A 22,906-nucleotide genomic window follows, 5' to 3' on the forward strand; every position below is an offset into this window, starting at 1 on the left:
GGTGGTTCTGCTTTTCCCTAAATCCAGACAGACCTGCCCCAGCACAGACTGGAAAATGGAGGGTCGTGAGGAGAGTGAGATGTGGACAGAGGGCACTGACGATTTAGCATCTCTTCCTCTCCTGGGGGTCGAGGATGAGAGACAAAAAAAGAAGCTGCCAGGAAACATAAAACTCAAAGAGGGCTCAGCTGCAGGGCTGAGGTCTGCAAGCATGCTGTGTACAGTTGTGCATGTTGTGCCCTGCACAAGGGCATCTCTGAAGGGGCTGCATTGGACCCAGGGGCAGGGGCCCAAAGGTGAGCTTATATCAGTTCCTGAGCACTGTGGCTCCATCCAGCACCCTGCGGACAGGCAGGATACAGCTGGAGGACCTGAGGGCTGCCCCACACCACCTCCCATTCCCTGCCCAAGACCCCCTGGACCTGCAGACAACAATTCAACGCACTCAGAGTCCCACAGTTAAGAACTCCCTGAAGAAGCCCCCAGTGGCTGTGTGGTGGATTTTCGCAAAGCTGTCTCCACCTACATCTACCCTGTTTGGCAGCCCCTACATACTCTTTCACAGCATGAGGAAGGGAGGCCTCTCACCAAGACCTGGACTGAATCTTCTCCCAGTGGCTGCCACACTTGGCCTGCTCTTGCTCCAGAACCTCTGTGGCTCCCATCCTCCACAGAGTCAACTTCCAACATGGCTGCCTGCACTCCAGCCAAGAGACTCTGCTCTGGGCCCCTCCAGGTGCCTGACCTGGGTCTGTGGCTGCCCTGTCCTTCTTCAGTGCTCCTCTTCCCACTGGGTGAGGAATAGTTCAGGGCAGAGGAGTTAAGTTCAGGTTCATGCATAGGACAGGTGCCTATTTCGCTCATGGCCCAGGAATAACGACTTGCCGGGCTCGGCCCTTCGGAGAGCTGGCAGACAGCAGAGGGGAGGCTGGCTGGCCCAGGGGATGACCACCGGTGGGGTAAGCACAGACAGAGGGGAGCACAGGCTTCCCCCAGAAGACTGAGAGGACCCCAGCTGTGCTGCTCAAGCTGGGCGACCGCCAAACCTTAGCGGCCCAGCTGACAAGAGCCCGCCCTCCCCCAGGGTCCCCGGAGAGCTGGTGCCTCCCCTGGGTCCCAATTTGCATGGCCGGAAGGGGCCTGGTGAGGAAGAGGCGGGGAGGGGACAGGCTGCAGCCGGTGCAGTTACACGTTTTTCTCCAAGGAGCTTCGGACGTTGTCACGGGTTTGGGGTCGGGGACAGAGCGGTGACCATGGCCAGGCTGGCGTTGTCTCCTGTGCCCGGCCACTGGATGGTGGCGTTGCTGCTGCTGCTCTCAGGTACAGCACCCAGGATGAGGCCTGTGGGGTTTGCTCTCATCTCCAGCTGTCTGGGGCCTGCAGCTCAGCCTCCTGCTTGCTCCACCCTTCTCCTCTGTCTCTCACTCTTTTTACCGCCTATCTCCCTCTCATGGCCCTGGGGCCTGGGTCTGTGGGTGTCAGCTGCACGTGGTGATGGGCTCAGGAGCCTGTGGCCCTGGTTCCTCTCCTGCCTGGAGGGCATCAGGCTGAGCTGGGCATGAGGAGCAAACCAGAGTTAGCAACCAGGACCATGGAAGAACTAGGCTCAGGAGGAAGAGAGGCTGAGGGCACTGCCTGGGGGTCGGGAGGGGAGAGGCTGTCCCAACCGGACCCTGAAGATGCAAGATCCAAATGTAATCCCCTCCTCTGGGAGATGAAAGATCCTCCGGGCTGTGACTTTCTTCCTGTCTCTCTTTAAAAAAAAAAAAATAGAGACAGGGTGTCCCTGTGTTGCCCAGGCTGGTCTCAAACTCCCTGCCTCAAGCGATCCTCCTGTCTTGGCCTCTCAAAATACTGAGATTTCCCTGTCCCTCCTGTCTCATTCAGATGCCTGCTCAAAGCCACCCTGAGGGTCAAAGGCAGAAAGGGGGCTGGGGGCGGGGCTTCCAGTACCCCCACCCCATGCCTGTCTCCCAAGTACAGGGGGCAGGGAGGACGGAGGGGTCTTGAAGCTGCTGTCATGGAAGGAGGAAGTAGCTCCGGGAACATAGAGGGCATGCAGGGGTGGGGCAGCCCAGGCCAGAAGAGGGCCTGACCTGGCCCCGCCCACTTCCTCCCACCCAGCAGCTGAGCCAGTGCCAGCACCCGGATCAGAGCACCTGTACCCGAATCCCAAAGGTCAGTAGCCTCGCCTGCTGCTTCTGAGGGCAAGTTGTGTCCGACTATGTCCTGTGTCCGACTATGGTCCCTGTCCTGGGGGCGGCCCACCTTCCCACCCTTGTCTGATCTCCCCATCCAGGATTCCCATCCCCAGGCCTCCTTAGGACCTCCTCTGAGCCCCACCCCCAGCCCACTGTCATCCTTATCAGACACATACTCTCCAGCCTTGGCCACTGAAGGGCTGGGCTAAACTCTGGGTCACAGCAGGGGAGCCTGGGGTGTTCCTCTAGGACTCAGGCCCGGGCCTGTCTAGTTGGGAATCTGGCTGAGTCTCAGGTGAGCCCTCCAGTGCAGGGTCACTATGTGAGGGGCTCAGGGATTCCCAGGGAGTGCTCGCTAAGAACAAGGCAGTCGAAGCTGGAAAGACGGTTCTGGAACAAGAAGTGGACCCAGTCCCTGCAGGAGGGAAGAGGGGGATGATGGAGGGAAGTCATGCAGGGAGGGGGTCAACTGAGGAAGGTGTCAGTTGACAGGCTAGGAATTTGGCCTTTATCCCCAGAGGAACGGGGGAGACTGAGGATTTCAGGCCTGTGCAGGGCAGCCCAGTGAAAGGAGGGGCCAGGCCTGTGGGCCTCCAGGTCCTGGGGGTGTGGCCTGGGTCAGGCTGTCGTAATAGTCATAGGAAGGAATGGCGAGGCCTCAGGGCTCTTGCAAAGGAAAATCGAAGGGGAGGTGGGGCAGTTGGGAAGAGGTGGCGTCTGAGAGCTTGGCCGTGGCTTCTCATGTGGCTCAGCCTCTCACGTGGCTCTGCTTCCCAACTCCAACCTCAGCCTCCTGCCTGTCCCAGACCCTGAGAAGCAACGTCTAAGCCCAGGGAGTCTGTGCCAGCCAGGGCAGGGGCCTGCTGCTGGGGCTGGCAGTCAGGAAGATGCCAAGTGGAATGCTGAGCCTGGCCTTGGCACCCACAGGTAGTGCTTGTTCTCGGATCTGGCAGAGCCCACGTTTCATAGCCAGGAAACGGGGCTTCACGGTGAAAATGCACTGCTACGTGAACGGCGCCTCCGACAATGTGACCTGGCTCTGGAAGCGGGAGACGGACGAGGAGCCCCAGCAGCTGAAGCTGGAACCGGGCCACATGCAGAAGACCCACAACAAATCTGTCACCACCCTCACCATCCAAGGCATCCGGTTTGAGGACAACGGCATCTACTTCTGCCAGCAGGAGTGCAACAACACCTCGGAGGTCTACCTGGGCTGCGGCACGGAGCTGCGAGTCATGGGTGTGTGCCAGGAGGCTGCAACGCTCCTGTAGCTGTCCACCCTACCCTAGCCCGGCCTGCCTCTTGTGGCGATGGTCATGGCCCTAGAGCACTCAGGAGAGCCACTGGGACCTGAGGGAGCTGCCCTTGTAGGCCTAAAAGGTGGACTCTGGCCTAGGCTCGCAACCCCACCCCTGTCCCTGCAGGATTCAGCACCTTGGCACAGCTGAAGCAGAGGAACACGCTGAAGGATGGTATCATCATGATCCAGACGCTGCTGATCATCCTCTTCATCATCGTGCCCATCTTCCTGCTGCTGGACAAGGTGATCAGGGGGCGGGGGAAGCCTTGGGGGTCTGCAGAGGAGGCCACTGCATAGGCCAGGCATATGCAGAGTCTCCATCTCCCCAGCTCTCATTGTGGCCTTCTTGGCCCAGCCTGTCCCCACTGGCTCACCTATTCAATCATTCCTTCCTTCCTTCATTCATTCAGCTGTTCTTGCAGAATACACCTCACTCCTGACCCCTTACCCCTCTCCCTGGCCCTCCCCAGCCTGGCCCAGCAGGGGATGGGGCTGGGGGACACTAACACTCTGATCTCCATCCCTCTCCGTCCCCAGGATGACAGCAAGGCTGGCATGGAGGAAGATCACACCTACGAGGTAAGGAGCAGGGCAGGCCCAGCAGCTCTGAGTCCTCGGGGCCAGTGGCCACTATCTGCTGGCGTGGTCAGGGTGTGGCCCCGGCCTGAGCTCCACTTAATGTCTCCAGGGCCTGGACATTGACCAGACAGCCACCTACGAGGACATAGTGACGCTGCGGACAGGGGAAGTGAAGTGGTCTGTAGGTGAGCACCCAGGCCAGGAGTGAGAGCCAGGTCGTCCCCACGCCCTGGGTGCTGGTTCCGCGGCCTCAGTGACTGCTTCGGAGCTGCCTGGCTCATGGCCCAACCCCTTTCCCGGAACCCCAGCTGGCCTCTGAAGCTGGCCCACTAGAGCTGCCAATCATCTCCAGACCCTGGTCCCCAGCTCTTGCCAAAGGGCCTGGAGTAGAAGGACAACAGGGCAGCAACTTGGAGGGAGTTCTCTGGGGATGGACGGGACCCAGGCTTCTGGGGGTGCTATGAGGGGATCTATCCCCACGCATGGGATGGGGGAGGCAGAGACTGGTCCAGAACCGGCAAATGGACTCGGAGCCGAGGGCCTCCCAGCAGAGCTTGGGAGGGGCCATGGACCCAACTGGGCCCCAGAAGAGCCACGGGAACATCATTCCTCTCCCACAACCGCTCCCACCCCAGGGAGGCCCTGGCCTCCACTGCCTTCCCCCGTGGAATAAACGGTGTGTCCTGAGAAACCATACACAGGCTCGTGGCATCTTATGGGTTTGGGGTGGATAGGAACATCTATGTGGGCACTTCTGTTGTTTGAATGTGGCACCTGTGAGCCCTCAAGGGTGTGGGAAAGGTGACAGCCACCCCTTCTCTCTGAAGACCCAGTTGGAGCCTATGGTCACATCGCCCTTTCTTCTCCCTGGAATGGGGCTGCATGCCAGGCCCTAGCTGGACCCAGAGCAGCTGGCCAGTGACTGGGCCTGTCCTTCCCGTCAGCAGGGATGCCCTCATCTTGCACTCCATTCAGCCAAAAAGCAGCAATTGAGTCCCACTCTGCCTCCACCTACAGGAAGCCCTCCCAAAGCACCTGGCTCCTTGTCCAAGCCCTGTTCAGACCAGCCTATGCAGCGGCAACTTAGCTACTGCCTTGTGCTACTCACAGTGGCCTTGGTTCTCCAGTCAAACTGGAAGCTCCCTGAGGGTAGGAGTTTCCCTGCCTCTACAACACTCCCACCCCCACCTCCCAGGAAGCCTAGGAAAGCTTGATGCAAAGCCATCAAGAGTGAGATCCTGAAGAGTGGAGCTTTGTATGGTGAAGCTTTGGGGTTCTTAGCTAGGGGACCCCTTCAGACTTTCCCAGACTCACATCGGAGGTCCCCTATGGCCCCAGGGTCCTCAAAAAATGGTCCCTAGGGCCCTCCAGCCCACCAGCTGTGGGAAGTACTGGGAACAGCTCCCAGCTGGGAGGCCAAGTGCAATCAACCTGCATGTGCAAAGCCTCCCTCCCAAGCCAGGCTGTGCTCCACTTCCTGTTGACCCTGGAGGGAATCCTTCCAGGCCCCTCTGCTATTCCTGCTCTGAATTCCAGCAAGGGAGCCCCTATGCTGTGGCAGCTGCCAGTTTAACTGGAGAATCAAGACCAGCACATGGGAACTAGTGAGAAAAGTGCCAATTTTCACCAGATTCCCTCTGGAATTCCAGGTGGGGCAGGTGGGTAAGGCCCCCACGCCTGCGGTTTCAGGTAAATCTCTCCACCACCCTGGGCCAGGCTGGGCCAAGCCAGGCGGCCTCTGTGTTTTCCCCAGTCTCTGGGCTGCTGGAGGGAACCAGGTTGTTTTGGCATCAGCCTCTACTGAGCCGGAGCCCTTCCTTTCCTGCTGCTTTGCATAGTGGCACTAATTCCGTCCTCCTACCTCCACCAGGGACCTAGGCAGCCGGGTAGATGGTGGGAGGAGGCTTCACTTCTCCCCCAAGTAGGGTCTCCACCCGCTTGAGGCTGCCCTGGGTTGGGGGAGGCCTTGGCTTTACCTAAAGACTTTTTAACACCTTTGAACAACTCAGTTTCCCTGAGACTTTGAAGTTCTTGTTTTATTTATTTATTTATTTATTTATTTATTTATTTATTTATTTATAGACAGAGTCTCACTCTGTTGCCCAGGCTAGAGTGCAGTGGCACCATCTCGGCTCGCTGCAACCTCCGTCTCCCGAGTTCAAGCAATTCTCCTGCCTCAGCTTCCCCAGTAGCTGGGATTACAGGCGTACACCACCATGCTTGGCTAAATTTTTGTATTTTTAGTAGAGACGGGGTTTCACCATGTTGGCCAGGCTGGTCTCAAACTCCTGACCTCAAGTGATCCATCCACCTTGGCCTCCCACCAAAGTGCTGGGATTACAGGCGTGAGCCACCGCACCCAGCCCGAAGTTCTTGTTAACAGAGAATCATTTGAGCATAGACCTTGGCCCCTCCACCAGACACCCCAAAGGGCTTGACTTCATGGGTTATAATGTAGGAGCCCTCCCTGGTCTGTTTTTCTGTTTTAAGGGCTTACACTCTGGGGGACATCATGTCTGTCTCCCCAGAACTGACATAGGCAATGGTAACATAGCTGGGTACTGATGGTGGGGACAAGAAACATCTCAGGTTGCTTCATCTGCGAAATGGGAATCCTAAACCCCATTCGAGGGAAAGAATTTGGACTGGACGTTGTTTTGTAAAAAATTATCACAATAAAATTGAGGGTCAGGCGCATTGGCTCATGCCTGTAATCCCAGCACTTGGGAGGCCGAGGCGGGTGGATCACCTGAGGTCAGGAGTTCGAGACAAGCCTGGCCAACATAGTGAAATCCCGTCTCTACTAAAAATACAAAAATTAGCCGGGCATGGTGGCTGGTGCCTGTAATCCCAGCTACTTGGGAGGCTGAGGCAGGAGAATTGCTCGAACTTGGGAGTCAGAAGTTGCAGTGAGCCGAGATTGTGCCACTGCACTCCAGCCCGGGTGACAAGAGCAAAACTCCATCTTAAAAAAAAATAAATTGAGTTTGAGTTTGTTTCCTTTGGGTGTACACAATTTTGGCATATGTATAGATTTGTATCACCACCACCACAATCAGAACACAGAATATGAACCAAAAGCTTTTATTGGGCCCAACAAATACATATTGAGCACCTCTTAAATGCAAGAAAACTGGATTGAACACCTCCATCTTCATTTACACTCTGCCTGATGTCCCTGGAAGAGGGTCGCACTATCTGATTGTTACAAACAAGGAAATCAAGGCCCAGGGAAATTACCATAACTGGCCAAAATCACACCTAGACCTTCTGGCTCCAAGTCCAGCATTCTCCCCACTACATCACGGCCGCCCCTCTTGAAGGGAGTTGCAGCAATAAGACCCTGAACCGAAGGAGGAGGAAAAGGAGGAGGGAATCCGGGGACAACTTTGGCTATCTTCAAATGTTTGTGTTTTGAAGGGGGATTTGCTTTTCCTGTGATTCACAAGGTTTGAGGCCCCAAAGGCCCCACTCCTTCTTGCCAAAGCCTAGTAGGAGGCCTCTGAGCACCCTCGAGAGGAAGCCACTGTGCCATCCCTCCAGGACCCCAGCTCTGCAGCTGCCCCCTCTGCCTGCCTCCTCCCCAGAACACAGCTATGAGGCCCCTGGTGGGCACATGCCCCACTGCCCACTGGGGGAATCCAGCCAGCTCCCCGGGGACCCTGGTTGAAGCACAGGCTGGTTCCTCCTCCATTCTAGCTTGACTTCCTCCCCTCTTGCTGCAGGTGCTGCTAGGGTTGCGGTGATATGACCCGAGGTTTTGGGTGTTTTTCCAGCAGAATTGGAAATGACAGAAAAACAAAACAAAACGCAAAAAAACGGTGGCTATTTCGGTCCCTTAGTAGGTATCTGGTCTGGCTGAGGTTTCTCTGAGGGGCCTCTAAAGCCATCTCGGGGCCAGGTGCGGTGGTTCACGCCTGTAATCCTAGCACCTTGGGAGGCCGAGGCAGGTGGATCACATGATGTCAGGAGTTCAAGACCAGCCTGGCCAACATGGTGAAACCCCATCTCTACTAAAAATAAAAAAATTAGGCCCAGTGTGGTGGCTCACACCTGTAATCCCAGCACTTTGGGAGGCTGAGGCGGGCAGATCATCTGAGGTTGGGAGTTCGAGACCAGCCTGACCAACATGGAGAAACCCCATCTGTACTAAAAATACAAAATTAGCCAAGCTTGGTGGCACATGCCTGTGATCCTAGCTACTTGGGAGGCTGAGGCAAGAGAATCTCTTGAACCTGGCGGAAGTTGCGGTGAGCCGAGATCACGCCATTGCACTCCAGCCTGGGCAACAAGGGCGAAACTCAGTCTCAAAAAAAAAAAAAAAAAAAAATTAGCTAAGCATGGTGGCATATGCCTGTAATCCCAGCTACTGGGGAGGCTGAAGCAGGAGAATCACTTGAACCTAGGAAGGGGAGGTTGCAGTGAGCTGAGATCCGAGATCATGCCACTGCATTTCAGACTAGGCGACAGAGTGAGACTCTGTCTCAACAACAACAACAAAAAAAAGCCATCTCGGAACATGGTATTTGGGATCCCTGTCTGCTCTCTTTGGTTCACCTCAAGAAGTGGGTTCAGAGCCCACATCTGCGACATTCCTGAGTGTGTCTCAGATCTACAAGCTGCTCCTTGTATGTCATCTTCCGGTCCTGCCATTGACTCAGCTGCAAACAACCATAAACCTTCCACTTGGGACACCCGCCTCTCCCACCCAAAAGCCTTTACTTGGAAACAGGTGACTGCAGAGGACAAAAATTAATGAGCATTATCTCCTGACTTAAATCAGAGTGTAGTTTGTTAAAACACACTTAGACTGATCCTGATATAATTTTCAATTTTTTAAAAAAGGCATTCCCCCTCCAGACCTAATACCACTTTCCCCATGTGGCAGGAGGGGAAGGCAGAATTTCATGTAAGTTATGAGTCTGTATAGAACATTCCTGGGAACTTGGGCACTCTGCCTTGTCACCCTTTGCATTTGACAATCAAGTTCCTGTCCTTGTTATTTTATTTATTATTATTATTTTGAGACAGAGTTTTGTTCTTGTTGCCCAGGCTGGAGTGCAATGGCACGATCTTGGCTCACTGCAACCTCCACCTCCTGGGTTCAAGCGATTCTCCTGCCTCAGCCTCTCAAGTAGCTGGGATTATAAGCGCCCACTACCAGACTCCGCTAATTTTTGTATTTTTAGTAGAGACGGGGTTTCACCATATTGGCCAGGCTGGTCCCAACTCCTGACCTCAGGTGATCCGCCCTCCTCGGCCTCCCAAATTGCTGGGATTACAGACATGAGCCACTGCGCCCTTCCCTGTCCTTGTCATTTTAAAATAATTATACCAGCAGGAGGACGTCCAGACACAGCATGGGCTACCTGGCCATGCCCAGCCGGTTGGACATTTGAGTTCTTTGCTTGGCACTGTCCTCTCATGCATTGGGTCCACTCAGTAGATGCTTATTGAATGCCTGGGGCTGGGGCTGTGTCAGCTGCCTCGTCCCTTCACCTCCTGGCTTATTCTCTCCCTCGATATCTTAGCAATTTCTTCATGGGAATGTCCCCAGTTAGAAATTTCTATTTTACCATTATATTACCAACATATATATATACCTGGCCGGGTGCGGTGGCTCATGCCTGTAATCCCAGCATTTTGGTAGGCCAAGGCGGGTGGATCACCTGAGGTCAGGAGTTCGAGGCCAGCCTGACAAACATGGTGAAACCCCATCTCTACTAAAAATACAAAATTAATCGGGCATGGTGGCACATGCCTGTAATCCCAGCTACTCGGGAGGCTGAGGCAGGAGAATCACTTGAACCCAGGAAGTGGAGGTTGCAGTGAGCCGAGATGGTACCATCGCACTCCAGCCTGGGCAACAACAGCAAAACTCCATCAAAAAAAAAATATATATATATATATTACAATTTTATATATATATATACACATTATATAATGTATTTTTTTACCATTTTATATATATACATTACGTAATGGTAAAATGTTTTCTCTGCCCCCCCAGTAGATTGTTAGCTCCAGAAGAGAAAGGATCGTGTCTTTGGTTTATCTAGATATGCCATCTGCCTGGGACAATCTCTCACACATGTTATAGGCAACAACTACTTGTAGAATCGGTGAATGCACCAACAGAAGAATGAGTGAATGAATGAATAGACGAAAGGCAAAAATCCAGCCTCAGGCTGGGCATGGTGGCTCACCCCTGTAATCGCAGCACTTTGGGAGGCCGAGGCAGGTGGATCACGAGATCAAGAGATGGAGGCCATCCTGGCTAATACAGTGAAACTCCGTCTCTACTAAAAATACAAAAAATTAGCTGGGCGTGGTGGTAGGCGCCTGCAGTCCCAGCTACTCGGGAGGCTGAGGCAGGAGAATGGCATGAACCTAGGGGGAGCAGAGCTTGCAGTAAGCCAAGATCCCACCACTGCACTCCAGCCTGGGTGACAGAGCAAGACTCAGTCTCAAAAAAATAAAGAAATCCAGCCTCAAAGAGCTTACAGTCTGGTAAGCGGAATAAAATGTCTGCAAATAGCCACAGGACAGGTCAAAGGAAGGAGAGACTATTTCTAGCTGAGGGCACCCCATCAGGAAAGCACCCCAGACTTCCTACAACTACTAGACACATCTCGATGCTTTTCACTTCTCTATCAATGGATTGTCTCCCTGGAGAATAATCCCCAAAGTGAAATTACTTAGCACGTCCGGTTAGATAGATCGTTGTGTACTTCTTGGTTGTTCAGAGATCATCAACCAGTGCAAACAATCCCCCCATCGATATACACAGCAGTGCCTGCCTCTCTCCTCCCCAAGCCTTCCGAGGCCCTTCCTCCGTGCCTGAACCCCCTGGACATACCATGTGGCAAACTGAAGGGTCCAACGAGATACAGGAAGTGAAACACGATGTACACTGAAACGTGCAATACAAATATGCAGCATGAAGTGCCTCGGTTCACTAACCCGAGCTACGCTGGGTGCTTGTTTTCTACCACTTTCCTTAATGCCTATGGACACCTCATTCTGCAGCTGAAGTTCCTTGTGTTCAATTCCCCCCATCTTCATTGAACATCCTCTGTGCAGGGACTTGACCCCTGTCCTGCTAGCTTTGCACTGAGGCAAGTTCTGTCCATGCCTAGTAGTGCCACCACCTTTACTAGATGAGGTTTCTAAAGAGTTTGGCATGGAAGGAAAGCCCGGGGGCCTTGGAGAGCCGTCACTTAGGAACTGGGAGAGCTCCAGGTAAGCCACCTTATCTCTTTGGACCTCAGTATCCTCACTCACATCCCTATGGTCAGTAGAGTGCCAAGCACATGGTGGACACGCAGAAGCATTGATCGTCTTCTTCACCTCCCCTAGGACAGCCCTTGGGAATCCCATATAATATTCTCTGAAGACCTTAATCCAATGAGCCAAGTAATTGACTCGGTAGCAAACTCATAGAAAGGACATTAGAAGCCAAAAGGAGGTAGAGTATGTCCCAGTACGATAACCAGCCTCTGATCTCAAGGAAGAAAGAACAGAGCTGCAGGTGAGAAGTGTGCGCCTCAAATCACCAAAGTGGGAGTGGAAGGAGCACCCACCAGTCCCTCGGAGGCGATCCCTAAGACCGGTGAGAATGGCTTCGAAAAATGTGATTGTCCTCAACACCAGTCTTGAACCTAACAGGAAATCGCAAAGCCTGAAAGACACCACTTTAGGATCAACAGCAGATCTGTGACTTTCCACAGCAGGCACACTGAACCCTAGAGTTAGTCAAGGTTGGACATAGGAAGGGCTTCCAAACACACAGAAAAATTCATGGATCCTAAATTATAAAGGAGGTTCTTTAAAAGAACCAAGATGATTCTGAGATTTATCCTGAGCTTTTTTTTTTTTTTTTTTTTGGATGTGGAGTCTCGCTCTGTCGCCCAGGCTGGAGTGCAGTGGCATGATCTCAGCTAACTGCAACCTACACCTCGTGGGTGCAAGCAATTCCCTGCCTCAGCCTCCTGAATAGCTGGGATTACAGGCACCTGCCACCACATCTGGCTAATTTTTGTATTTTTAGTAGAGACGGGATTTCACCATCTTGGCCAGGCTGGTCTTGAACTCCTGACCTCATGATCCACCCACCTTGGCCTCCCAAAGTGGTGGGATTACAGGCTTGCGCCCAACCTTTCCTGAGCCTTTTAAGGCTGACACCAGAGGTGCGAAGCCCAGCCTCTCCCCACTGGCCATGTGGGGAGAGGCTCCAGCCTGCAGGAGCCAGGGATCTGGCCTCAAGTGACACCCCAACAGCGGACGACTTCCCAGTACTGTCAGGAGAATCCCAAGTCTAATTCAAAGTTGATTTTTTACTAGCAATGAATGATAGACATGGTCTCCATTGCTCAAGGCTCTGGGAAGATCTAGACTAGAGAAAAGGATCATCAACTTCTACCCACACCTGTGGGCCTCAGTTCTTCCCTCTGGTCCATGGTTGCCATGGTAACCCCTTATAAAGGTGTTTCCCCAGGGGTCCCTAGAGTCCTCTGAGTCACCATAATTCTGGGGTCAACAGAAGTGGAGAGGTGAGAGGAGACACTCCCCTGCCCTGGCTGGTCCCACGTGTTCCTGGCAGTAACCTGTCTGGGGAGCCTCGCCACCCCTGTGCCCACCTGCAGAGTTATGCAGTGGTCCCCAACTAGGGCCCCTGCCACCCTCATTCCTAAGGGAGGCTGGAGACTTCTTCCATGGCCGAAAATCCACATCTAAGTCCCCAGCACTAGCAAAAAGGCCCTGTCATCGGGGGCTCCCTGTCCCAGTTGACATTGGAGGAACATGGAAGAAGCTAAAATAACTAAATAACTCAGTAGCATCACACTACCTGCTCTGGAGAAAAAAAAATTATTATTATTATTATTTTTTTTTGAGACGGAGTTCTGCTCTGTTGCCCAGGCTGGAGTGCAGTGGCACAATCTTGGCTCACGGCAACCTCTGCCTCTGGGTTCAAGTGATTCTCCCGCCTCAGCCTCCCGAGTAGTTGGGATTACAGGCTCACGCCACCATGTCCAGCTAATTTTTGTACTTTTAGTAGAGATGGAGTTTTGCCATGTTGGCCAGTCCAGCCTTGAACTCCTGACCTCAAGTGATCCACCCACCTCAAGCCACCCAAAGTGTGGGGATTACAAGCGTGAGCCACCGTGCCCGGCCTGGAGAAAGAACTTTAAACGACGCAATGTGGGAAGAGCAAGGTTGTGGAGATCTGCTGCCCCAGCTGAGGTAGCTCATGCAATCAGTCTCTCTGAGCCTCAGTTTCTTGATCTGTGAAATCGGATGAAAATAATACCTCCTTCACAAGACAAGCGGCAGGTCAGACGTGAGAATGCACAGGCAGGCCCTTGGCAACTGGAAAAGCTCTATACAGATCTGAAAAGGAGGAGGAGAAAAAAGAGGAGGGGCTTCCATGGCTGGATAGGGCATCTTTTTTTTTTTTTTTTTTTGAGACGGAGTCTTGCTCTGTCGCCCAGGCTGGAGTGCAGTGGCACGATCTCGGCTCACTGCAAGCTCCGCCTCCCGGATTCACGCCATTCTCCTGCCTCAGCCTCCCAAGTAGCTGGGACTACAGGCGCCCACCACCACGCCCAGCTAATTTTTTTGTATTTTTAGTAGAGAGTGGGTTTCACCTGGTTAGCCAAGATGGTCTTGATCTCCTGACCTCGTGATCCGCCCGCCTCGGCCTCCCAAAGTGCTGGGATTACAGGTATGAGCCACTGCGCCCCGCCTGATAAGGCATCTTTCGGCGTGATGTGTTCTGAGTTCCAAAGCTGGGGAAGAGACTCAAATCTTCAAGAGCTCTTCAAACTTTGAGATTCTCTGATGGTTTCAGGGCTATGGGAGGAAGCGCTTGTGGTCCGTGTCTGTTCCCGGGATTTCGGTTTCTTGGTTTGTTATCTCTGCTACCGGTCCAAGGAGCTGGCTCAATACCTTGTGTCTGGGTTCTTCGTCCCCAGGGATCTGGGGGAGGGCGGGGGGGCCCCCCCGCCCCCCGCCCGCAATGCTCAGGGAAAGGGGAGATCAAAGTGTGGGGTTGGTTCCCTCTAGTGGTGAGTGTTAGAACTGCATCCAGTTGACTCAGGCGGGCCCAGGAGTCCTCAGCAAAAGTGGAATTCAGGACTGAATGGTGCTCAGAACCCCCACAATCTATTGGCTGTGCTAGGCCCCTTTTCCCTACACACACATTCTGTCTGGTGGGTGGAGGGGAAACATGCGGGGAGGAGGAAAGGAACAGGATAGAGAGTGGGATGGGGTCGGTAGGGGTCTCAAGGACTGGCTATCCTGACATCCTTCCCCGCGTTCAGGTTGGCCACCATGGCCTGCTGCCAGAGGGCACCCACCTGACCCTTAAAGAGAGAACAAGTTGGGTGCTGTCTCTGGCTGACACTCTGTGCATAACCCTCACAACGCTGGTGACAGTGGGAAGGGAAAGATGACAAGCCAGGGGGCATGATCCCAGCATGTGTGGGAGGAGCTTCTAAATTATCCATTAGCACAGGCACGTCAGTGGCCCCATGCATAAATGTACAGAGAAACATGTGGGGGCAACAGCGAGAGAGAAGGGGCCAGGGTATAAAAAGGGCCCACAAGAGACCAGCTCCAGGATCCCAAGGCCCAACTCCCCAAACCACTCAGGGTCCTGTGGACAGCTCACCTAGCTGCAATGGCTGCAGGTAAGTGCCCCTAAAATCCCTTTGGACACGATGTGTCCCAAGGGGAGAGATGGCGCCCTGTAGATGGGACTGGAACACTGACCCTCAGGTTTGGGGCTTCTGAATGTTAGTATCGGCATCTAAGCCCAGTATTTGGCCAACCTCAAAAAGTTCTTGGTCCCTGGAGGGATGGGGAGAGAAAAACAAACAGCTCCTGGGGCAGGGAGAGCGCTGGACTCTTGCTCTCCAGCTCCCTCTGTTGCCCTCCGGTTTCTCCCCAGGCTCCCGGACCTCCCTGCTCCTGGCTTTTGCCCTGCTCTGCCTGCCCTGGCTTCAAGAGGCTGGTGCCGTCCAAACCGTTCCCTTATCCAAGCTCTTTGACCACGCTATGCTCCAAGCCCATCGTGCGCACCAGCTGGCCATTGACACCTACCAGGAGTTTGTAAGCTCTTGGGGAATGGGTGCAAGTCAGGGGTGGCAAGAACGGGTGACTTTCCCCCACTGGGGAAGTAATGGGAGGAGACTAAGGAGCTCAGGGTTGTTTTCTGAAGTGAAAATGCAGGCAGATGAGCATAGGCTGAGTGAGGTTCCCAGAAAAGTAACAATGGGAGCTGGTCTCCAGCGTAGACCTTGGTGGGCGGTCCTTCTCCTAGGAAGAAGCCTATATCCCAAAGGAGCAGAAGTATTCATTCCTGCAGAACCCCCAGACCTCCCTCTGCTTCTCAGAGTCTATTCCGACACCCTCCAACAGGGAGGAAACGCAACAGAAATCCGTGAGTGGATGCCTTCTCCCCAGGCGGGGATGGGGGAGACCTGTGGTCAGAGCCCCCGGGCAGCACAGCCACTGCCGGTCCTTCCCCTGTAGAACTCAGAGCTGCTCCGCATCTCCCTGCTGCTCATCGAGTCGTGGCTGGAGCCCGTGCGGTTCCTCAGGAGTATCTTCACCAACAGCCTGGTGTATGACACCTCGGACAGCAATGACTATGACCTCCTAAAGGACCTAGAAGAAGGCATCCAAACGCTGATGGGGGTGAGGGCGGTGCCAGGGGTCCCCAATCCTGGAACCCCACTGGCTTGGAGGGCTGGGGGAGAGAAACACTGCTGCCCTCTTTCTAGTAGTCAGGCGCTGACCCAAGAGAACTCACCTTATTCTTCATTTCCCCTGGCGAATCCTCCAGGCCTTTCTCTACACCCTGAAGGGGAGGGAGGAAAATGGATGAATGAGAGAGGGAGGGAACAGTGCCCAAGCGCTTGGCCTCTCCTTCTCTTCCTTCACTTTGCAGAGGCTGGAAGACGGCAGCCCCCGGACTGGGCAGACCCTCAAGCAGACCTACAGCAAGTTTGACACAAACTCGCACAACCATGACGCACTGCTCAAGAACTACGGGCTGCGCCACTGCTTCAGGAAGGACATGGACAAGGTCGAGACATTCCTGCGCATCGTGCAGTGCCGCTCTGTGGAGGGCAGCTGTGGCTTCTAACTGCCCGGGTGGCATCCCTGTGACCCCTCTCCAGTGCCTCTTCTGGTCCTGGAAGGTGCCACTCCAGTGCCCACCAGCCTTGTCCTAATAAAATTAAGTTGCATCATTGTGTCTGACTAGGTGTCCTTCTATAATATTATGGGGTGGAGGGGGGTGGTGTGGAGCAAGGGGCAGGTTGGGAAGACGACCTGTAGGGCCTGCGGGGTCTCTTGGGAACCAGGCTGGAGCGCAGTGGCACGATCTTCGCTCACTGCAATCTCCGCCTCCTGGGTTCAAGTGATTCTCCTGCCTCAGCCTCCCGAATAGTTGGGATTCCAGGCATGCACGACCAGCCTCAGCTAATTTTTGTATTTTTCGTAGAGACGGGGTTTCACCATATTGGCCAGGCTGGTCCCAACTCCTGATCTCAGGTGATCTATCCACCTCAGCCTCCCAAATTGCTGGGATTACAGGCGTGAACCACTGCGCCCTTCCCTGTCCTTGTGATTTTAAAATAACTACACCAGCAGGAGGACGTCCAGACACAGCATGGGCTACCTGGCCATGCCCAGCCGGTTGGACATTTGAGTTGTTTGCTTGGCACTGTCCTCTCATGCATTGGGTCCACTCAGTAGATGCTTGTTGAATTCCTGGGCCTGGGGCTGTGTCAGCTGCCTCATCCCATCACCTTCTGGCTTATTCTCTCCCTCCGTATCTTAGCTATTTTCTTCATGGGAATGTTTCCAATTCGTATTTCTATTTTACCGTTATATATTTACTTGTTTGCTATTATCTCTGCCCTCAGTAAATTGTTAGCTCCAGAAGAGAAAGGATCGTGTCTTTTGTTTATCTAGATATGCCCATCTGCCTGGTACAATCTCTGGCACATGTTATAGGCAACAACTACTTGTGGAATTGGTGAATGCACGAATAGAAGAATGAGTGAATGAATCAATAGACAAAAGGCAGAAATCCAGCCTCAAAGAGCTTACAGTCTGGTAAGAGGAATAAAATGTCTGCAAATAGCCACAGGACAGGTCAAAGGAAGGAGAGACTGTTTCCAGCTGAGGGCACCCCATCAGGAAAGCACCCCAGACTTCCTACAACTACTAGACACATCTCGATGCTTTTCACTTCTCTATCAATGGATTGTCTCCCTGGAGAATAATCCCCAAAGTGAAATTACTTAACACATCCGGTTAGGTAGATCGTTGTGTACTTCTTGGTTGTTCAGAGATCATCAACCAGTGCAAACAATCCCCCCATCGATATACACAGCAGTGCCTGCCCCTCTCCTCCCCAAGCCTTCCTAGGCCCTTCCTCCGTGCCTGAACCCCCTGGACATACCATGTGGCAAACTGAAGGGTCCAACGAGATACAGGAAGTGAAACACGATGTACACCGAAACGTGCAATACAAATATGCAGCATGAAGTGCCTCGGTTCACTAACCCGAGCTACGCTGGGTGCTTGTTTTCTACCACTTTCCTTAATGCCTATGGACACCTCATTCTGCAGCTGAAGTTCCTTGTGTTCAATTCCCCCCATCTTCATTGAACATCCTCTGTGCAGGGACTTCACCCCTGTCCTGCTAGCTTTGCACCGAGGCAAGTTCTGTCCATGCCTAGTAGTGCCACCACCTTTACTAGATGAGGTTTCTAAAGAGTTTGGCATGGAAGGAAAGCCCGGGGGCCTTGGAGAGCCGTCACTTAGGAAATGGGAGAGCTCCAGGCAAGCCACCTTATCTCTTTGGACCTCAGTATCCTCACTCACATCCCTATGGTCAGTAGAGTGCCAAGCACATGGCGGACACGCAGAAGCATTGATCATCTTCCTCACCTCCCCTAGGACAGCCCTTGGGAATCCCATATAATATTCTCTGAAGACCTTAATCCAATGAGCCGAGTAATTGACTCGGTAGCAAACTCATAGAAAGGACATTAGAAGCCAAAAGGAGGTAGAGTATGTCCCAGTACGATAAACAGCCTCTGATCTCAAGGAAGAAAGAACAGAGCTGCAGGTGAGAAGTGTGCGCCTCAAATCACCAAAGTGGGAGTGGAAGGAGCACCCACCAGTCCCTCGGAGGCGATCCCTAAGACCGGTGAGAATGGCTTCGAAAAATGTGATTGTCCTCAACCCCACAGTCTTGAACCTAACAGGAAATCGCAAAGCCTGAAAGACACCACTTTAGGATCAACAGCAGATCTGTGACTTTCCACAGCAGGCACACCGAACCCTAGAATTAGTCAAGGTTGGACATAGGAAGGGCTTCCAAACACACAGAAAAATTCATGGATCCTAAATTATAAAGGAGGTTCTTTAAAAGAACCAAGGTGATTGTGAGATTATATTCAGCTTTCTCTTTTTTTCTTGATACAGAGTCTTGCTCTGTTGCCCAGGCAGGAGTGCAGTGGTGCGATCTCGGCTCACTACAACTTCCACCTCCCGGGTTCAAGCAATTCCCTGCCACAGCCTCCTGAGTAGCTGGGATTACAGGAGCCTGCCACCATGCTCAGCTACTTTTTCTATTTTTAGTAGAGATGGGATTTCACCATCTTGACCAGGTTGGTCTTGAACTCCTGACCTAATGGTCCACTCACCTTGGCCTCCCAAAGTGGTGGGATTACAGGCGTGAGCCAACGCGCTCGGCCTATTCTGAGCCTTTTGAAGCTGACGCCAGAGGTGCAAAGCCCACCCTCTCCCCACTGGCCATGTGGAGGCTCTTGCTGGGTAGTCTCTCAGCCTGCAGGAGCCAGGGATCTGGCCTCAAGTGATGCCCCAACAGTGGGCGACTTTCCAGTACTGTCAGGAGAATCCCAAGTCTAATTCAAAGTTGGTTTTTTACTAGCAATGAATGATGGATGTGGTCTCCATTGCTCACAACTCTGGGAAGATCTAGACTAGAGAAAAGGATCATTGACCTCTTACCACACCTATGGGCCTCAGTTCTTCCCTCTGGTCCATGGTTGCCATGGTAACCCCTTATAAAGGTGTTTCCCCAGGGCTCCCTAGAGTCCTCTGAGTCACCATATTTCTGGGGTCAACAGAAGTGGAGAGGTGAGAGGAGACACTCCCCTGCCCTGGCTGCTCCCACGTGTTCCTGGCAGTAACCTTTCTGGGGAGCCTCGCCACCCCTGTGCCCACCTGTGGAGTTATGCAGTGGTGCCCAACTAGGACCCCTGCCACCCTCCTTCCTAAGGGAGGCTGGAGACTTCTTCCATGGCCGAAAATCCACATCTAAGTCCCCAGAACTGGCTAAAAGGCCCTGTCATGGGGGCTGCCTGTCCCAGCTGACGTTGGAGGAAGGATGGTGGGGGAGGCAGAAAGCTACATGGAGCTCAAGTACCTCCTTCCATTCCCACCTGGCTCCTCCTCTTTGCTGATGCTGGAAGGAGCAGCGGAAAGTGGGGACTCCACCTCCCTTGGCCCCATATTTCTCAGAGCTGGTATCATTGATGACACCCCTCTTAGATCCTCTCACAGGCCTGCCTGGAGAACAGCCCACAGCACAGTGCCCTCCCAGCAGATGATGAGTCTGGGGTGCTGGTCCAGTAATGCTTCAGGAATGATGGCAGAAAAAGGAGCTCTGTCTTCAGCTCTGAAAGTGGGGAGATGGCAGGGCGCCAGCATTCACATCCTAGGTCACAGAGGTGTGGGTTTTCAATGTTGGTTGCCAACACCACAGCCAACCACTTCTAGAAGCGTTTGCTTGTTTGCTTGCTTGTGTTTCTACAGCGTCCAGTGCTAGATGCTCATAAACTCAGGGTGGGGGAAGATTTCAGTGCCTGAGAGGGTGTTCTTTCCTGCTCTCATCTCGGGGGGCATCTGATGCTTGTGACCTCCAGATGATATTGAAATAGCCCCAACCCTGGGCACCAGGAGACAGGAGGCTCAGTCCTGGCCTTCTCTGCCTTTGCCTTGTCCTGCTGTGAGTTTTCCACAAGGCACCCCATGCCACTGGGCCATTCTCACCTGGGAATTGAGAAAGAACAATCTGCCCCTTATGGAACCACAAAATGAGGCAAAGGGCCCCTGTGTTGGGGCAGGATTCCTGCACTCAGAGGGATTTAGAAGCTGAAATAACTGTTGGGGGCGGTGACTTACGCCAGTAATCTAAGTTCTTTGGGAGGCCAGGGAGGGTGGATCACCTAAAGTCAAGAGTTTGAGAGCAGCCTGGCTAACATAGTGAAACCCCATCTCTACTAAAAAAGTACAAAATTTAGCCTGGCATAGTGGCAGGCGACTGTACTCCCAGCTACTAAGGAGAGTCAGGCAGGAGAATCACCTGAACCCAGGAGGTGGAGGTTGCTGTGAGGCAACATCATGCCACTGCACTCCAACCTGGGCGACAGAATGAGACTCCATCAAAAACAGAAAAGAAAGAAAGAAAGAAAGAAAGAAAGAAAGAAAGAAAGAAAGAAAGAAAGAAAGAAAGAAAGAAAGAAAGAAAGAAAGAAAGAAAGAAAGAAAAAGAAAGAAAGAAAGAAAGAAAGAAAGAAAAAGAAAGAAAGAAAGAAAGAAAGAAAGAAAGAAAGAAAGAAAGAAAAAGAAAGAAAAAAGAAAGAAAGAAGAAAGAAGGAAGGAAGGAAGGAAGGAAAGAAGGAAGGAAGGAAGGAAAGAAAGAAACTAAAATAAGTAAATAACCGAGTAACACCACACTACCTGTTCTGGAGAAAGGACTTTTTTCTTGTTGTTGTGGTTGTTGAAATGGATTCTCACTCTGTCGCCCAGGCTGGAGTGCAGTGATCTTGGCTCACGGCAACCTCTGCCTCCTGGGTTCAAGTGATTCTACCACCTCACCCTCCCGAGTAACTGGGATTACAGGCTTGCGCCACCACACCCAGCTACTTTTGTATTTATAGTAGAGATGGAGTTTTGCCATGTTGGCTAGTCTGACCTTGAACTCCTGACCTCAAGTGATCCACCCACCTCAGCCTCCCAAAGTGCTGGGATTACAGGCATGAGCCAGCTTGCTCGGCCTGGAGAAAGGACTTTAAATGACGCAATGTGGGAAGAGCAAAGTTGTGGAGATCTGCTGCCCTGGCTGAGGTAGCTCATGCAGTCAGTCTCTCTGAGCCTCAGTCTCCTGATGTGTGAAATGAGATGATAATCACACCTCCTACACAAGACAAGTGGCAGGTCAGACGTGAGAATGCACAGGCAGGCCCTTGGCAACTGGATAAGCTCTACACAGGTCTGGAAAGGAGGAGGAGTAAAAAGAGGACGGGCTTCCATGGCTGGATAGGGCATCTGTCGGCGTGATGTGTTCTGAGTTCTAAAGCTGGGGAAGAGACTCAAATCTTCAAGAGCTCTTCTAACTCTGAGATTCTCTGATGGTTTCAGGGCTATGGGAGGAAGCCCTTGTGGTCCGTGTCTGTTCCCGGGATTTCTGTTTCTTGGTTTGCATCTCTGGTGCAGGTCCAGGGAGCTGGGGCAATACCTTGAGTCTGGGTTCTTCGTCCCCAGGGACCTGGGGGAGCCCCCGCCACCCAACCACTCCGCCCCAAGGCTCAGGGAAAGCGGAGATCAAAGTGTGGGGCTGGTTCCCTCTAGTGGTCAGTGTTAGAACTGCATCCAGCTGACTCAGGCTGGCCCAGGAGTCCTCCGCAAAAGTGGAATTCAGGACTGAATGGTGCTCAGAACCCCCACAATCTATTGGCTGTGCTTGGCCCCTTTTCCCAACACACACATTCTGCCTGGTGGGTGGAGGGGAAACATGCGGGGAGGAGGAAAGGAATAGGATAGAGAGTGGGATGGGGTCGGTAGGGGTCTCAAGGACTGGCTATCCTGACATCCTTCCCCGCGTTCAGGTTGGCCACCATGGCCTGCTGCCGGAGGGCACCCACCTGACCCTTAAAGAGAGAACAAGTTGGGTGGTGTCTCTGGCTGACACTCTGTGCACAACCCTCACAACGCTGGTGACGGTGGGAAGGGAAATATGACAAGCCAGGGGGCATGATCCCGGCATGTGTGGGAGGAGCTTCTAAATTATCCAGTAGCACAAGCCTGTCAGTGGCCCCATGCATAAATGTACAGAGAAACAGGTGGGGTCAAGCAGGGAGAGAGAAGGGGCCAGGGTATAAAAAGGGCCCGCAAGAGACCAGCTCCAGGATCCCAAGGCCCAACTCCCGGAACCACTCAGGGTCCTGTGGACAGCTCACCTAGCTGCAATGGCTGCAGGTAAGCGCCCTTAAAACCCCCTTGGGCACAGGGGGGCCCAAGGGGAGAGGCGGCGCCCTGTAGATGGGACGGGGGCACTAACCCTTAGGTTTGGGGCTTCTGAATGTGAATATCGCCATCGAAGCCCAGATATATTGGCCAATCTCTGAATGTTCCTGGTCCCTGGAAGGGCAGAGAGAGAGAAAAAAACAAGCAGCTCCTGGAACAGGGAGAGTGCTGGCCTCCTGCTCTCCGGCTCCCTCCGTTGCCCTCCGGTTTCTCCCCAGGCTCCCGGACATCCCTGCTCCTGGCTTTTGCCCTGCTCTGCCTGCCCTGGCTTCAAGAGGCTGGTGCCGTCCAAACCGTTCCCTTATCCAAGCTCTTTGACCACGCTATGCTCCAAGCCCATCGTGCGCACCAGCTGGCCATTGACACCTACCAGGAGTTTGTAAGCTCTTGGGGAATGGGTGCAGGTCAGGGGTGGCAAGAAGGGGTGACTTTCCCCCACTGGGGAAGTAATGGGAGGAGACTAAGGAGC

General features: G+C 53.2%; 2 protein-coding genes across 6 annotated transcripts; both read left to right on the forward strand.

The window, feature by feature from the left end:
- Positions 1 to 1,181: 1,181 nt before the first annotated feature.
- Positions 1,182 to 4,774, forward strand: CD79B (CD79b molecule). Of its 4 annotated transcripts, none has more exons than XM_032138662.1 (6): positions 1,182 to 1,320; positions 2,125 to 2,178; positions 3,129 to 3,440; positions 3,626 to 3,744; positions 4,039 to 4,080; positions 4,190 to 4,774. In XM_032138662.1, the coding sequence occupies exons 1-6, from the start codon at positions 1,254 to 1,256 to the stop codon at positions 4,286 to 4,288; spliced, it is 693 nt and encodes a 230-aa protein (XP_031994553.1). In that variant the 5' UTR covers positions 1,182 to 1,253; the 3' UTR covers positions 4,289 to 4,774. The 4 variants fall into 4 exon arrangements, with proteins under 4 accessions (XP_031994553.1, XP_031994554.1, XP_031994555.1 ...); XM_032138663.2 differs by having other exon boundaries at positions 2,128 to 2,178; XM_032138664.1 differs by lacking the exon at positions 3,129 to 3,440.
- Positions 4,775 to 13,934: 9,160 nt separating this feature from the next.
- LOC116458733 (chorionic somatomammotropin hormone 2) lies at positions 13,935 to 16,337 on the forward strand. Of its 2 annotated transcripts, XM_032138668.2 has the most exons (5): positions 13,935 to 13,986; positions 15,032 to 15,192; positions 15,404 to 15,523; positions 15,616 to 15,780; positions 16,034 to 16,337. In XM_032138668.2, the coding sequence occupies exons 1-5, from the start codon at positions 13,935 to 13,937 to the stop codon at positions 16,229 to 16,231; spliced, it is 696 nt and encodes a 231-aa protein (XP_031994559.1). In that variant the 3' UTR covers positions 16,232 to 16,337. The 2 variants fall into 2 exon arrangements, with proteins under 2 accessions (XP_031994559.1, XP_031994557.1); XM_032138666.2 differs by having other exon boundaries at positions 15,616 to 16,337.
- Positions 16,338 to 22,906: the final 6,569 nt, after the last annotated feature.

The sequence above is a fragment of the Hylobates moloch genome, unplaced genomic scaffold, assembly GCF_009828535.3.
Source record: "Hylobates moloch isolate HMO894 unplaced genomic scaffold, HMol_V3 SCAFFOLD_19, whole genome shotgun sequence".
Taxonomy (NCBI): domain Eukaryota; kingdom Metazoa; phylum Chordata; class Mammalia; order Primates; family Hylobatidae; genus Hylobates; species Hylobates moloch.